Source organism: Babylonia areolata, chromosome 8, assembly GCF_041734735.1.
Source record: "Babylonia areolata isolate BAREFJ2019XMU chromosome 8, ASM4173473v1, whole genome shotgun sequence".
NCBI classification, from domain to species: domain Eukaryota; kingdom Metazoa; phylum Mollusca; class Gastropoda; order Neogastropoda; family Buccinidae; genus Babylonia; species Babylonia areolata.
Genome location: NC_134883.1, coordinates 31255162 through 31270161, shown reverse-complemented (window position 1 = coordinate 31270161; position 15000 = coordinate 31255162). Strand labels below are relative to the sequence as shown.

General features: G+C 40.5%; 1 protein-coding gene across 1 annotated transcript in view; it reads right to left on the bottom strand.

Moving 5' to 3' along the window:
* The window catches only part of LOC143284739 (uncharacterized), a 98041-nt gene that overhangs the window by 77823 nt on the left and 5218 nt on the right, over positions 1 to 15000 (bottom strand). Inside the window, exon 2 of the mRNA XM_076591699.1 lies at positions 13706 to 13960. Within this exon, the coding sequence (XP_076447814.1) occupies positions 13706 to 13784 (79 nt within the window). The 5' untranslated portion in view covers positions 13785 to 13960. The remainder of the gene's footprint in view (positions 1 to 13705; positions 13961 to 15000) is intronic.

The following is a 15000-nucleotide window of genomic DNA, read 5'->3' as shown; positions in this document are numbered from 1 at the left end:
GTTGTATATCATTAAGTAGTGCGATAGCGGTTAGACATACAATTAAACTATATATGCGTATTCAATAAGATAAAGTCAAGTTAAGTAGGATTGTTGACATAATTGTCCATAAGGCGTGTATGGTAATGTTTTTTGAATTCTTGAATGCTTTTCTGAACATTAAGATTGGATGAAATATTGTTCCATAAACAGCCTCCTGAATAAATGAGACTGGATTTAAACAGATCTACTCTTGGAATGGGGATCTTAATCTTGTTGGTCTGGCGGACTAGCGTGGTGGGAAATCTATCTCTCAAAGATGGAGCATAATTAGACATGATTTTAAAAATAAAAACTGCTTTGTTGTATTCAAGTTTAAGCTTTAGGGGAAGAATATCTAAATGTCTGTAGTCGTCAGCAGTCAGTGATGAAGATTTCAGGAGGATTAATTTAAGAGCTCGTCTATGCAGACTTAGTAAAGGTTTTAGTATATTATCGCTAGCTGAATCCCAGAGTGTTGACGCATAGTTAATATGTGATTCAATATAAGCAAAAAAGAATAATTTTCTACAATGCAAATCAAGAAAATGTTTAATTCTGGAAAGCTGATAAATCTTTTTGGATAGGGTTTTGCATAATGACATTATATGACTGGACCAAGATAAGTTGTTATCAATGGTGACTCCAAGAATTTTATGATTATCAACTTCTTCTATTGGATGACCATTAATGGAAAAGGGTGGAAGGTTGTGTGAAAAATTTTGGCGTTTCTGTCTGGTGGTGAGTATGAGACATTTCGTTTTTTTTGGATGGAGACGCATGTGATTTAAATTGGACCATCTAACTATATCATTAATGCTTTGTTGTAGAGCATAGTGCACTTTGTCTATTGTAGTGTGATTTGTATGTATTGTTGTATCGTCTGCAAACATCTCACATAATGCATTAATAAATAGAGGCAAATCATTTATATAAACAGAAAACAATATTGGACCAAGAATTGAACCTTGAGGAACTCCGTAATAGATAGACTGTAAAGAGGATTGAGATTCATTCATAGATACAATTTGTCTTCTGTCTGATAGAAATGAAGATATGAGGTCAAGTGTATTTCCAGAAAAGCCATATAATTTTAGTTTTTTCAAAAGAAGAGTGTGGTCTATCACATCAAATGCCTTCATAAAATCCACCATGAGAACACCAGTAATTTCATTATTGTTTATATTTGTGAGCCATTGTTCGACTAAGTTAGTGAGTGCTGTATGACAGGAGTGCTTGGACCTGAAACCAGACTGATTTGGATGAAATAATTTGTAGTGATTGAAGTGATTAAGGATATGTTTGTTAATGTGTTTTTCTAAAGGTTTTGACAATATTGATAAAATTGAAATTGGTCTGTAATTGGAAGGGTCTGTACGGTCTCCTGACTTAAAAATGGGTACTACTTTCGCGACTTTAAAAGATTTAGGAATTATCTTTTTTGTGATACATTGGTTATAGACATAAGTAAGTGTTTCGGCAATTATAGGAGCACAGAGTTTTAATATCTTTCCATCTATACCATCAATACCTTTCGAACCTGTTTGTTTTAAGTGGGAAAGAGCATAGTAAACTTCATGTACATCCATAAGAGGGATATCAAGGTGTGATGAAATATTTTTAGTGTTACAAAAGGTTTCGAGAATATCAAGTGAATTAAGGGATGACATGTTAGTTCCTACTGTTGAGTTAGCTACATTACAAAAATGTGTATTTAGGTTTTCTGCTGATATGTCGTTAGTTGTTGTGGATTGCGTGATATTATGTTTATTATTTAACTGATTTATTGCTTTCCAAATCAATTTATTATTGGATTTTGTGGAAATAAGTTCTTGAAAATAATTCTTTTTTTCTGAACGTTTCAAAGCATTTACAAGATTACGTTGTTTTCTGAATTCATCTTTCTTACCTTCTGAGAGAGACGAATCTCTTTCCTTAATCTTATCATCAATGGTTTTAGTCATCCACGGCTGTTTAGGATAGCTTTTGACACGTTTTGTTATGAATGGAGCATGTTTATCATATACATTAAGAAAATTGTGATACCAAACCTCCAGTGCTTCTTCAGGATTAGAGAACTGATAAACAGCTGACATATTGGAATGTATCAAGTTCTGTAGGAATAAATCCTTATCAAATTGTCTAAAATCTCTATGGCAAACGGTTTTATGTCTATTTGCAGGAATTTTTACACCTCGTTTGGACCATGTGAAACATATAGGGGAATGGTCACTGCAGCCAAACGTTGGGGAACATACTTCTGTTATGGAGTTTGTAGATGAAGCGTATATATGATCTATAAGTGTTTTTGACGTTGCAGTAACTCTCGTAGGTATGTCAATTAACTGCGTTAGGTGAAATGATTCATAAAGTTTTGTCCAGTGTTTGTTTGATTTGAGTAAGTCAATATTAAAGTCACCTAATAGTATTATTTCACTTGAAGACAAAGAAGCTTCTTCCATCATCAACATAAACTTGTCTATCCAATCTACATGTTCAGCTGGATTTCTATAGATAAAGCCGAGAAGGATAGGTTTTGATTTCTTAAAGCATATTTCGATCCATACAGATTCAACTTGATAATTTTCGAGTGATTCAATTCGTTTAAAGTTAATGTTTTGCTGAACATATACAACAAGGCCTGTTTCTCTAGAACATTTCGGATCATTACGAATAATACAATAGCCTGGTAGTAGTAAATCAGAGTCTTGTATATGGTCTGTTAGTCTTGATTCAGCAAATCCGAATATGTGAAACTGTTTTCCGGAGTTTGAAAGGACATGGGATACATCAGCGAGTTTGTTGATGATATGATTAATATTCAGAAAACCTACTTTAAAACCATCAGATATCGGCCAAGTGTTGAGTGTTTTAGTCATGGAACAGAAAAAGTGAATACAACAGTATCAAAGATGACTATTAATGTTATGATACAATGGTACAATGGAAAGGAGAAAAAAAGACACAAGAAGTACCAAAGGGCACCTCCAAAAGTACACAGTGTGCAAAATGCTTAACCACTGATTAAACAACCTATCAAATAACAAGTCACATAGAATATAGTCGAATACACCAAGTAATTAGGTCAATTATACATCCAAGTTTTCACCGTCATCAAATAAGAAGTCACATAGAATACAATTCAAATATAGCAAGTAATAAGGTCAATAATATTTACTGCGTCCGCACAACTCACGTAATTTGCGCTGAATATAGTTTTGGTCCGGCAAACTATGACAACCTCATGTGCATTACAAGATCACGAGTGTGTCCGCAACACACACACACACACACACACACACACACACACACGCATGAACGTTCACGCGAATGTGCACTTTCCGCACCCACGCACTTGCTGCACGAGCGTGTGAACATTCGCAGAACTATACATATCACACGCATGATTCACATAATTGTACATGTACATTTGTATACCGGAATGCTATTAATATATAAATATATGAATATATTATATGTATATATGAATTTATATTTTAGTATAACAACACCCAGTTAGACAGATGGTATTGATGAGAAATCAAATCAATCTATGTTGTTTATACCCCTGCCGACCACTAAGGTCATAATCATCAGGGCTATGTTGATGAGAAAACTCACACAGGTGTACCATAATAGTGGGGGTGGAAGTGTTGTTGGAATGACAATATTTTTGATGCCATTTTAAATAGTTCGTCAGTGTATGCGTCATAATTCACAGGCATTGCAGGATTTCCCGTGTCTTGTCTCTGGGAGGTGTTTGGACGGATATTAGCTCCATGGTTACTGTTGTATGAGGTGGTGATATTTTGATTTGGGTGATTGTAATATTGAAACTGATGAGGGTGTTTGGGAGGCATGGAAAACGGGGGTTCATCTCTTTGTGATTTTGGAATGAGAGGTGGAAAATGGTAAGAAGATTGCATGGGTGGGGGTGCATGTTCTGATATCAGACCAACAGGACGACGCTCTTGGTTTTGTTTGAATGGTAAGGAGTTGTAGTATTCCCTAGAATTTGGTACTCTCTGGGGGTAGGACGGGGGTGAGACAAGTGGAAACGAATTCAGAGGAGAGTCTGATCTGCTATTGGTATATGTTTTTATGGGACCTTTGATTTCTCTGTGGGATCCTCTTCGCCACAGGGTTTTGAGATTTTCAGCAAGTCTTGCTGTTCCTCTGGTATTCGTGTGTTTTATACTGCTGTACAGACCTGTGTCTGACGCAAAAGGAAGAAAATTATCAATAAAAGCAATATTGTGGTTTTTACATATTTCTTTTAGATTTAGGTTTGAGGGCGTTATGACATTATTGAAATGATGATTCCCTCTGGCAGGCAAAATGGAGCTGAAAGCTACACGTGCGTGGGGGAAGGTTTTAGAACATAGAATAAAAAGTTCATTCCATGTTTCTGGGGATACTGGACCTGCGGGACAAGAGTTCACACCAACATGGATGATCACATCCTTTATGTTGGGTGAGACTGGTACGGAAGAAAGCCAGTGATGAAGGTCATCAATAGACATTCCTGGAACACAAAGTTTAAACATGCTTTCTCCACGAGGGGCCAGTCTCTTGGGGTTAATGAAGCGTATGACAGAGTCCCCAAGAAGCAGCATTGTTGCCTTTTCAGGAACAGTCATACGGTCCAAAACATCTCTGGTAGAGGGGTTTGAAACACTTTCTGATGGGTTCTTCTGTTTGTTTGTTAATATTTGTTTTGATTGTTGGGACTCTGTGAAATGAATTTGTTCTTTGTCATTATCATTGATATCATCGAGAACAGCAAAGGAATTGAAAGTAGAAATGTCTTCGTGGATTGTGACATTGTCATGGGGTAAACAGTCTGCATTATTTGCTGGATTTCCTTTCTGACCATCATTGACGGAACGATCACTGTGTGACTGTTTATCTGTGTTGATGGGTTTTGCGTCACTATTTTGTGTTTCGGTTTCTGAACCTTGAGTAAAGAGTATGTGATTTTCAGTTTGAATTTCAGCATCAGTTTGGGAAGTAACATTTTTATGTTGACATACATGGTCAGTTGGGGTCTGAGTATCAACTGTTGCTTGGTTGACTGGATTGTATTTCTTTCTGTTCAGTTCTGATTGGAGAGAACCCAACTGGGATTTAATTGAATGATTTTCTTTGATGAGTTCTTTGTTTTTGCTTTCAAGATCTGAAACAACTGATTTTAATTTTTCAATTTCTGTATTGAGGACATCAACTTTTTTTGAAATACAAACACGGAATTCATTTTTCACAACAGTCATTGCATCATTGATCAAGCAAGTAACTGTGTTTTGAGTTAAATCCTCACTTGGAGTAAGAGAGTTCACTGTTTTTTCTAATTGTAACATTCTCCTTTTTAATTCCGGTAGTGGACTGGGAGCAGCGCGGGCGTGTGACGAGTGGCACAGAGAACGTCGAACTTGACTCCTGGTTCTTTTCCCAACAGGGGTGGTCTTTTTGGGGGGAGTTTGGTCACTCAGTTCAGAACGGTGGGTGGGGGCCACAGGTGGGGTTGGGGGGAGGATAACCACATTGTCTTGTGTTTTTGAAGTAGGATTGCTCAAGAGTTGGGACTGATGGGGTGATGAAGGGAAACCTTTGTCTGTAGAGGAAACATTTTCCATGGTCATTACAGTCAAGTCCTTGTTCCAAGGGAGATCATCCCTAGAGAGAGAGAGAGAGAGAGAGAGAGAAACAGACAGACAGACAGGCAGAGATAGACAGGACAGAGGCAAACAGGAAGAGACAGACACACAAAGAGAGACACAAAGAGAGACACAGACAGACAGAGACACAGAGACAGAGAGACCGAGACAGAGAGAGAAAGAGAGAGCGAGAGCGCACGTCATTGTGCTGTTTACTACCTCTGTCTCTGGCTGGGATCTGGAGCGATTATTAACAACTCGATTGCAGTGCAAATCAATGTGTCCACATGTCGTCGTTAAAATGCCCGTCATTATCACTGTGGCTTAAATAAAGCGGCTCTGAGAGAGACGAAAAAAAAGAAGAAAAAAAGGCTGTTGTCACCATGTCAATCGACAGTTAACAACACCTCCCCTACCCCCCCACCCACCACCACCCTTTTTTTTCTATGATGAACACAAGTCTCATTTGGATCGTTGTAGCTACGCACTGGTAACCCCCATCTGCACCCCTCTAACCCGCCCCCCGCCCCCCACCCCCTACCCCCAAACCCCTCCCCTCCCTCCACTTCTTCAAAACCTGGCGAATTCGGTTTTGTTGTTGTTGTTGTTGATGTCGATGTTGTCAGTCAGCAGGAATCACACGTGAGCCACGAAGGCTTTGCCTCACAGAATGTTGATTGAAAATCAGTGTCGCGATCGATGCTAGACATTTATTACATTTACTGTGTGGTAAAGGATTGATCAAAGCGACATATATATATATATATATATATATATATATATATATATATATATATATATATATATATAAGTTAACGTTACAATTTTCAGGGCAGAAATCGATTTATTAAGATGACGCTGATTTAATTCCTTCGTAGGTTTTAAGACTGTTGTTTGTTTGATTGAAAAGATGATTTTGTCTCATAGGAACGTTCAATGAAGTAGAACCTCATGAGGAAATGGAGAATGAAGCAGGATAAGCAAAAGAAGAAGAAGAAGAACAAGAAGACCAACAAGGCCAAGAACAAGACGATTAAGAACAGAAAGATTTGAAGAAGAAGAAGAAGAACAACAACAACAACAACAACAAGATGAAGATCAAGAAGAACAAGAAGGAAAGAAGATTGATTGATTGATTGATTGATTGATTGAACCTTTAATGGGTAAAGAATTCGGCACAGTAATGGCCTTTTTTTTTCTTTTTCTTTTTTTTTTTTTTTTTTTTTTTTACAATTCTGCCTATTTAACGGCACACAACACATGAAAATAAAGAAATACAAGAGAGGCAAGGCCTTCAAGACTCACTTGTGATAAATTAAGTCCCCTAGCATTAATTACAGAGTAATTTCCCTTCTTTACTATCTGCACCAAAACGTTTGCAAAATAAATAAAAATTCCGTGCTTAGCAAAAGAAATTCCTGTTTGAACAAAAAATGATGATAATGACTCCTCTTGTTGTTGTGTCAGAATTAGAGGTCAAAGTGCCAAGTTTAGAGAATACCAAAAATATAAATATAACAGTAAATGCAGTTTGCATATAATTAGGCTTCTTTTTTATTTTTTTTGTGCTCATCCCAGAGGTGCAATATTGTTTTAAACAAGATGACTGGAAAGAAGTGAATTTTTCCTATTTTTATGCCAAATTTGGTGTCAACTGACAAAGTATTTGCAGAGAAAATGTCAATGTTAAAGTTTACCACGGACACACAGACACACGGACACACACACACACACACACACACACACACACACACACAGACAACCGAACACCGGGTTAAAACATAGACTCACTTTGTTTACACAAGTGAGTCAAAATTGAAATAAGATATTTAAAAAAAAAAAATTAATAAGAACGACGGATGAGAACAATAACTGGAATAGAAGAAGAAGAAGAAAAAGAAGAAGAAGACGAAAAAGAAGGAGAAGAAGAAGACGTCGTTCGCGAACAAGTACAAGAAGAATACAGGTGTTGTAAATTGTTGGACAACTGACAAGAGGACTGGAAGGCAGACTTGAGAGCAGCGTGGACGCTGTCAGTTTTACGACACGGACAATTAACTTCACGTGCTTGTGAATTTCGCCTATCACTCTTCAGTCGCTGTCCTGATATATACCACCTTCACTTATCTCTGTGAGAAGAGGGGGCGGGGGGGTGGGAGGTGGGAATTCAGGGGTGGCGTGTGAGAGAGAGGGGGGGGGGGAGAGAGAGAGGGGGAGAGACAGAGAGAGAGAGAGGGAGGGAGAGACAGAGAGAGAGGGAGAGACAGAGAGAGAGGGAGAGACAGACACAGAGAGAGGGAGAGAGAGAGATAGAGGGAGAGAGAGAGAGAGAGTATGAATTATGCCTGTGTGTACATGTCTCCTTCACAGTTTGCTGTGATCTGTGGTTCAAACAATATTGTTCAGCTAGCGATGCGTGTATGTGTGTGTGTGTGTGTGCGCGCGCGCGCGCTTGGAGTGCACGTGTATATGGGCCCGAGTACATAAGGGCGATTGGGTATCGATGTATGTTTATCAAAATGAAAAACTGGTTCTCTAATTGATACAGCTACACTTTTAAAATGTCATTTGAATATGTAGCCAGACAGCTATTTGACTAGTAGATAGATAGATAAATAGACAGATAGATATAAGTAGGGATAGATAGATAGATAGATAATGTCATTTGAATATGTAGCCAGCCAGCTACTTAAATAGTAGATAGATAGATAGATAGACATATGTAAACACGTGTGCATGTGTCCATAAAAGTGTTAAGCACTTCGCCGTCACAAACAGCTACAGGGGTCCACAAACCGTTCACTGCTTTGATCATGGCGTTTTCCGTGCTGTAGTGGGACAATGCACACACACACACACACACACACACACACACGCATATACACACACACACACACACACGCACATTCACACACACACACACACTCAATCACACACTCACGCATATTCACATATACACAGCGACACCCAGATACACACACACACACACACACACACACACACACACACACACACACAGGTGCCGACGGTATCTTCTCCTTCTTCTTCTTCTGCGTTAGTGGGCTGCAACTCCCACGTTCACTCGTATGCACACGAGTGGACTTTTACGTGTATGACCGTTTTTACCCCCCCATGTAGGCAGCCATACTCCGTTTTCGGGGGTGTGCATGCTGGGTATGTTCTTGTTTCCATAACCCACCGAACGCTGACATGGATTACAGGATCTTTAACGTGCGTATTAGATCTTCTGCTTGCGTATACACACGAAGGGGGTTCAAGCACTAGCAGGTCTGCACATATGTTGACCTGGGAGATCGTAAAAATCTCCACCCTTTACCCACCAGGCGCCATCACCGTGATTCGAACCCGGGACCCTCAGATTGACAGTCCAACGCTTTAACCACCCGGCTATTGCGCCCGTCGCCGACGGTATCAAATTTTCATAGTTTCCAGCAGAGACACGTTCTTTCTGACGACATACATGTACATACTTACTTTTTCTCTCCTATCAGGCCGATTCCTCTGGTGATAATAAATTTAATCTCATGTTGATATTGATATTATCATTATTTTACTATATTATGTATTGTTTGTTTATTTGTTTTATTTCTTTATTTCATTACATACTGTTTATGAATGTTAGTTGATACAACTGATAATATGGTTCATCAGCCGTCATGTTAAAATTGAAGTGCAATGTTGTGAGCACAGTGCAAGCTTTAATGCTCTTTTGTCATTGATTGCATTGTAATCATGTGTATTGTTGAACAATTAAAGATGATTTAAACCACATACTTACCAATGATTTTCTATTGCCGGTGCTCTGCCACTCCCTCTCCCTCTCCCCCATCCACCCACACATACTCACCAACCCTTCACACCACTTCATGTTTGATCTTCTTGGGGAAAAGGGTGGTCGGTATTTTGAACTGATCAAACATTATTAGTCAAGTGGGTATGAGTGTTGTTTTCCTACTCACCTGAAAAAACGTACGGAACGACAACATAGTCTGTAAGTCTTGCAAAGGATAGGAAAATTAAACAAACAAACAAACATACAAAAATGTTCACAGATGCGTAGGCGTGTGTTGTGTTGTGTTGTTATTGTTGTTGTTGTTGTTGTATGCGTGTGTATGTGTGTGTGTGTGTGTGTGTGTGTGTGTGTGTGTGTGTGTGTGAGAGAGAGAGAGAGAGAGAGTGTGTGTGTGTACGTACGAGTGTGCATGTACGTACGTACGTATGTGTATGTGTGTGTGTGTGTGTGTGTGTGTGTGTGTGTGTGTGTGTGTATGTACGTGTGTGTGTTTGATGTGCCCCACCCTCCTTGCCCCCCCCCCTCCCCTCCGACCCCCCAACTCTATTCTTTTTTTCTCGGGCGAATGAAGAAATTCACATGCATCAATCCGCAGTCATATCATAACAATAATAATGAGAACGAAGGAGGAGAAAGAAAGACAGACAGACAGAAAGAAAAAAAAATGAATGAATGAACGAACGAATGAATGAATGATTGAATGAAAAAGAAAATGAAGAAGAAGAAGAACCGAGATTCTGACAACCTCGTAGCAAGTTTCGAATACAGTGTGAACTCTTTGCATGTTGGATTTGCGGGGCCGCTCTTTCTAGAACACGACACCGCTTGTCCCGCTGGGAATGGGCAATTACAGGAACCACACTGAACACCACTGTTGTCTATCATCAGCAGCGCAGGGACTCCTTCGGTGAGTGTCCCTGAGGCGTGCTGTGAACTGCTGGGTCACAGCGTGGGGGCTGGGAGTGGTGGTGGTTTGGGGGTAAGTGGTGTGAGAATAATAATGAGATACTGTGTGTGTGTGTGTGTGTGTGTGTGTGTGTGTGTGTGTGTGTGTGTGTGTGTGTGTGTGTGTGTGTGTGTGTGTGTGGTATTCTTGTGAACCCACGTGATGGACTGAGACACATTTCGCTTCAGAACCGTCCGTTCTCAAAATCGTCAGAACTACATTTTACCACTCTGTAATTATTCTGTTCCACAACTGCGCATACAGATAGCCCGGCCGTCACTCACACTCACAAACTAATGACCCAACGCTTGCGCTTACACACGAAACAACCCAACACATGCACTCACACAACACTGAATAACCCAACACTTGCACTCGCAAACGACCCAACATATACACTCACCAAACGATAGCCCAACACTTGCACTCACAAACTAACGACCTAATCTATTCACATACAAAACGATAACCCCAACACTTCCACTCACAAACTAAACGACCCAACACATGCACTCGCGAATCAAAAGCACAACACTTGCACTCACAAACAAACGACCCCAACACATGCACTCACAAAAACGATAACCCCAACAATTGCACTCACAAACTATTGACACAACACTTGCACTCACAAAAAAAAAAAACAAAAAAGCACAACACTTGCACTCGCGAACGACCCCAACACTTGCACTCGCAAGACAATAACCTACCACTTGCACTCACAAACGATGGCGGTGTGTGTGCACTTACAAAACGATAACCGATGATACTCTCAGTCACAAATAACCCGACACAGTTTACAAACACTGCAGTTCCACCTCGCCCCACCCCTCCCCTCCACTCGATACCCATCACCACCAACACCACCAACACCACCACCCACCAAACCGGAATTGGAAACATCATCACTGCATGGTATGACGCTATAAGTGCTCGGCATTGCTACGCTGTGTCTTCTGAATTATCCATGGCGTTCATGTGTGATGACCAGTATTACAAAAAAAAAAAAAAAGGAAAAAAAAAAGCATTAAAACTCCGCGGGAAAGCTCTGTGTGTGTGTGTGTGTGTGTGTGTGTGTGAGTGAGTGTGAATGTGTGTGTGTGTGTGTGTGTGTGTGTATGTGTGTGTGTGTGTGTGTTTGATTAAGCAACACACATCTCCTGCACTAAGTTTCCCCAAGGCCAACAATGAGAGGAATTAGGAACAAATCCTCAAATTTTCTGGCATACATGAGAAATAAATTCATTTCAATACCAAGATTCATACAAGCCAATATCGGATTCATATATATACAGTCTTCAAAATTGTTCATGAAACTAGCCTTCACAACTGAAAAAAATGTAAAAGTGTAACTAGATTTACAGAAGAATTTCCGCGCCATATGAGTGTGCAGTGGCTTAAATCTGTTGGTCAACGTTCTTTCTCTAAACACACACACACACACACAGAGAGAGAGAGAGAGAGAGAGAGAGAGAGAGACAGAGACAGACAGACAGACAGACAGAGACAGAGACAGTGAGAAAGAGTTTGTTTCGATGAGAACGGTATGCAGTTCAAGACATTACAACAGATAGCATATATATATATATATATATATATATATATATCTATCTATATATATATATATATATATATATATATATATATATATATATATATAATGAAGAAAGGGGGACGGGGGTAGAGAGAGGGTGTCAGAGCGGGACACACACAGCTCTCTCTTCCTTCCACCCCCTCCCCCCACCCCTCGACCTCCTCCTGTTTCTTTTTCCTCGCACCACACCCTCACCCCTTTCCCAACCTCCCCCTCTCCTCCAACAAATCAGTGAGCTGAACAGAGCAGTCTCTCCAGCCATTGAGTAGAACTCACCTCCTCAGTTCAGACTCCTGTGGCCTGCCAACGCCTCTTCACTTGAAAAAAAGAAGTCACAGTTTGGAAACGTCGTGCTTTTAATCTTCATCAAAAGGTACATTTGATTTTATATCATCTTTTGACATTTTTTTTTAAACGACGTTTTAATTAAAAGGTCTTGTAGTCACCTTTTTTTTTCATCTACACACACGCACACACACACGCACGCACGCACACCCACACATATATATGTGGGGGGGGGGGGGTGCGTGCGTGCGCGCGCGTGTGTGTGTGTGTGTGTGTGTGTGTAAAGAAGAAGAAAAGGGGCAGGGGGTGATGGAGGAGAACGACGAAGAGGAGGAGGAAGAGGAGGAGGAGAAGGAGGAGGAAGAGGAGGAGAGGAGAAGGAAGAGGAGGAGGAGGAGGAGGAGAGGGCTGAGAAGGGAGAAGGACAACAATGATAATAATAATTTAAATAGCGAGAACAACAATAACAGCAACAACAGCAGCAATAACAAAGCAACAAAATCACGCAAACAGCACAGCATAGCACAGCACAACACAATCCAACACAGCACAACACAACACAACACAACCACAACACAACGCAACACAACACAGCACAACACAGCACAGCACAGCACACCACACAACACCACACAACACAACGCAGCACAACACAACACAGCCACAACACAACACAACACAGCCACAACACAGCCACAACACAACACAACACAGCCACAACACAACACAACCACAACACAACACAACCACAAACAGAAAACAACACAGCCACAACACAACACAACACAGCCACAATACAACACAACACAGCCACAACACAGCCACAACACAACACAACACAGCCACAACACAACACAACCACAACACAACACAGCCACAACACAGCCACAACACAACACAGCCACAACACAAAACAACCACAAACAGAAAACAACACAGCCACAACACAACACAACACAGCCACAACACAGCCACAACACAACACAGCCACAACACAACACAGCCACAACACAACACAGCCACAACACAACACAACACAACCACAACACAGCCACAAACACAACACAGCCACAAACACAACACAGCCACAACACAACACAACACAGCCACAACACAACACAACACAACACAGCCACAACACAACACAGCCACAAACACAAACACAACACAACACAACCACAACCACAAACACAACACAACACAACCACAACACAACACAACCACAACACAGCCACAACCACAACACAACACAACCACAACACAACACAGCCACAAACACAACACAACACAACCACAACACAACACAACCACAACACAGCCACAACACAACACAGCCACAAACACAAAACAACACAACACAACACAACACAACCACAGCACAAGATCCCACTCACCAATGGCTGTCATCGCCGTCAGAATCAGCACCACCACCACCACCAACAGCGACGGTGACCAGCATCCCACGTGACCCATAGTCCAACACCAAACAACGACCACCGCCACTGGCGACAAACACCACCACGACGGTGACGACGACGGTGACGACGACGATGACGACGACGACGACGATGCAGTTGATGACGACGAGCAACGTAGAAGAAGATAACACAAAACTTGTCAGATTCTGTGGCGGCGGCGAGGCGGGAACCCTGTTGAACAACGTGTCAAGAGATGTTGTGTTGATTTTCAAGTTTCAGTTTCGGGTTTTGAAAGAGATGTCAAATCTTTCAGACTGATCCACATACAATACACCACCTTTTTTTCTTCTTTTTTTTCTTTTTTCTCACCTTCTTTTTTAAGGAAAAGAGAGAGAGAGAGAGAGAGAGAGAGAGAGATCGTATTCCCTTACCTGAGCACAAACCCCAACATGTTGGTTAAAACCTTGTTGACAGCCTACTCTAGGTTAGTATGAGACATTAATTAACGCAAAATGAAATTGCACAAATGTACATAGCAGTTAAAACAAAATGAACCCATGACAAAGTGATGGATGGCAAATTATAATTATATCATTATGCGTTCGCTGGTCATGTTGCCATGGCAACCATAGTACTTGCTAGAAAGTGAGACTCCCGCTTGAAACTTGGGGTGGAAAACCATAGCGTGTAAAAATGTATTGTGTCTGTTGTATTGTATTGTGTTGTATTGTATTGTATTGTGTTGTATCGTAGTGTATCGTATTGTAAGCGCGTTGGGTTATGCTACTGGTCAGGCATCTGCCTAGCAGATGTGGCGTAGCGTATATGGATTAGTTCGAATGCAGCGACGCTGCCTTTAGAAACTGAAAACTGAACATGTATTGTATTGTATTGTGCTGTGTTTCCCTGTCCTTTGCTGCGATGTATTGTGTTGTATTGTGTTGTGTTGTATTGTACTGTGCTGTTCTTTGTTTTCCTGCCCTTTGCTGCTATGTATTGTGTTGTATTGTATTGTGTTGTATTGTATTGTATTGTAATGTATTGTGCTGTGTTTTCCTGTCCATTGCTGCGATGTATTGTATTGTATTGTATTGTGTTGTATTGTGTTGTAATGTGCTGTGTTTTCCTGTCCATTGCTGCGATGTATTGTATTGTATTGTATTGTGTTGTATTGTATTGTATTGTAATGTGCTGTGTTTTCCTGTCCATTGCTGCGATGTATTGTATTGTATTGTATTGTGTTGTATTGTATTGTATTGTGCTGTGTTTTC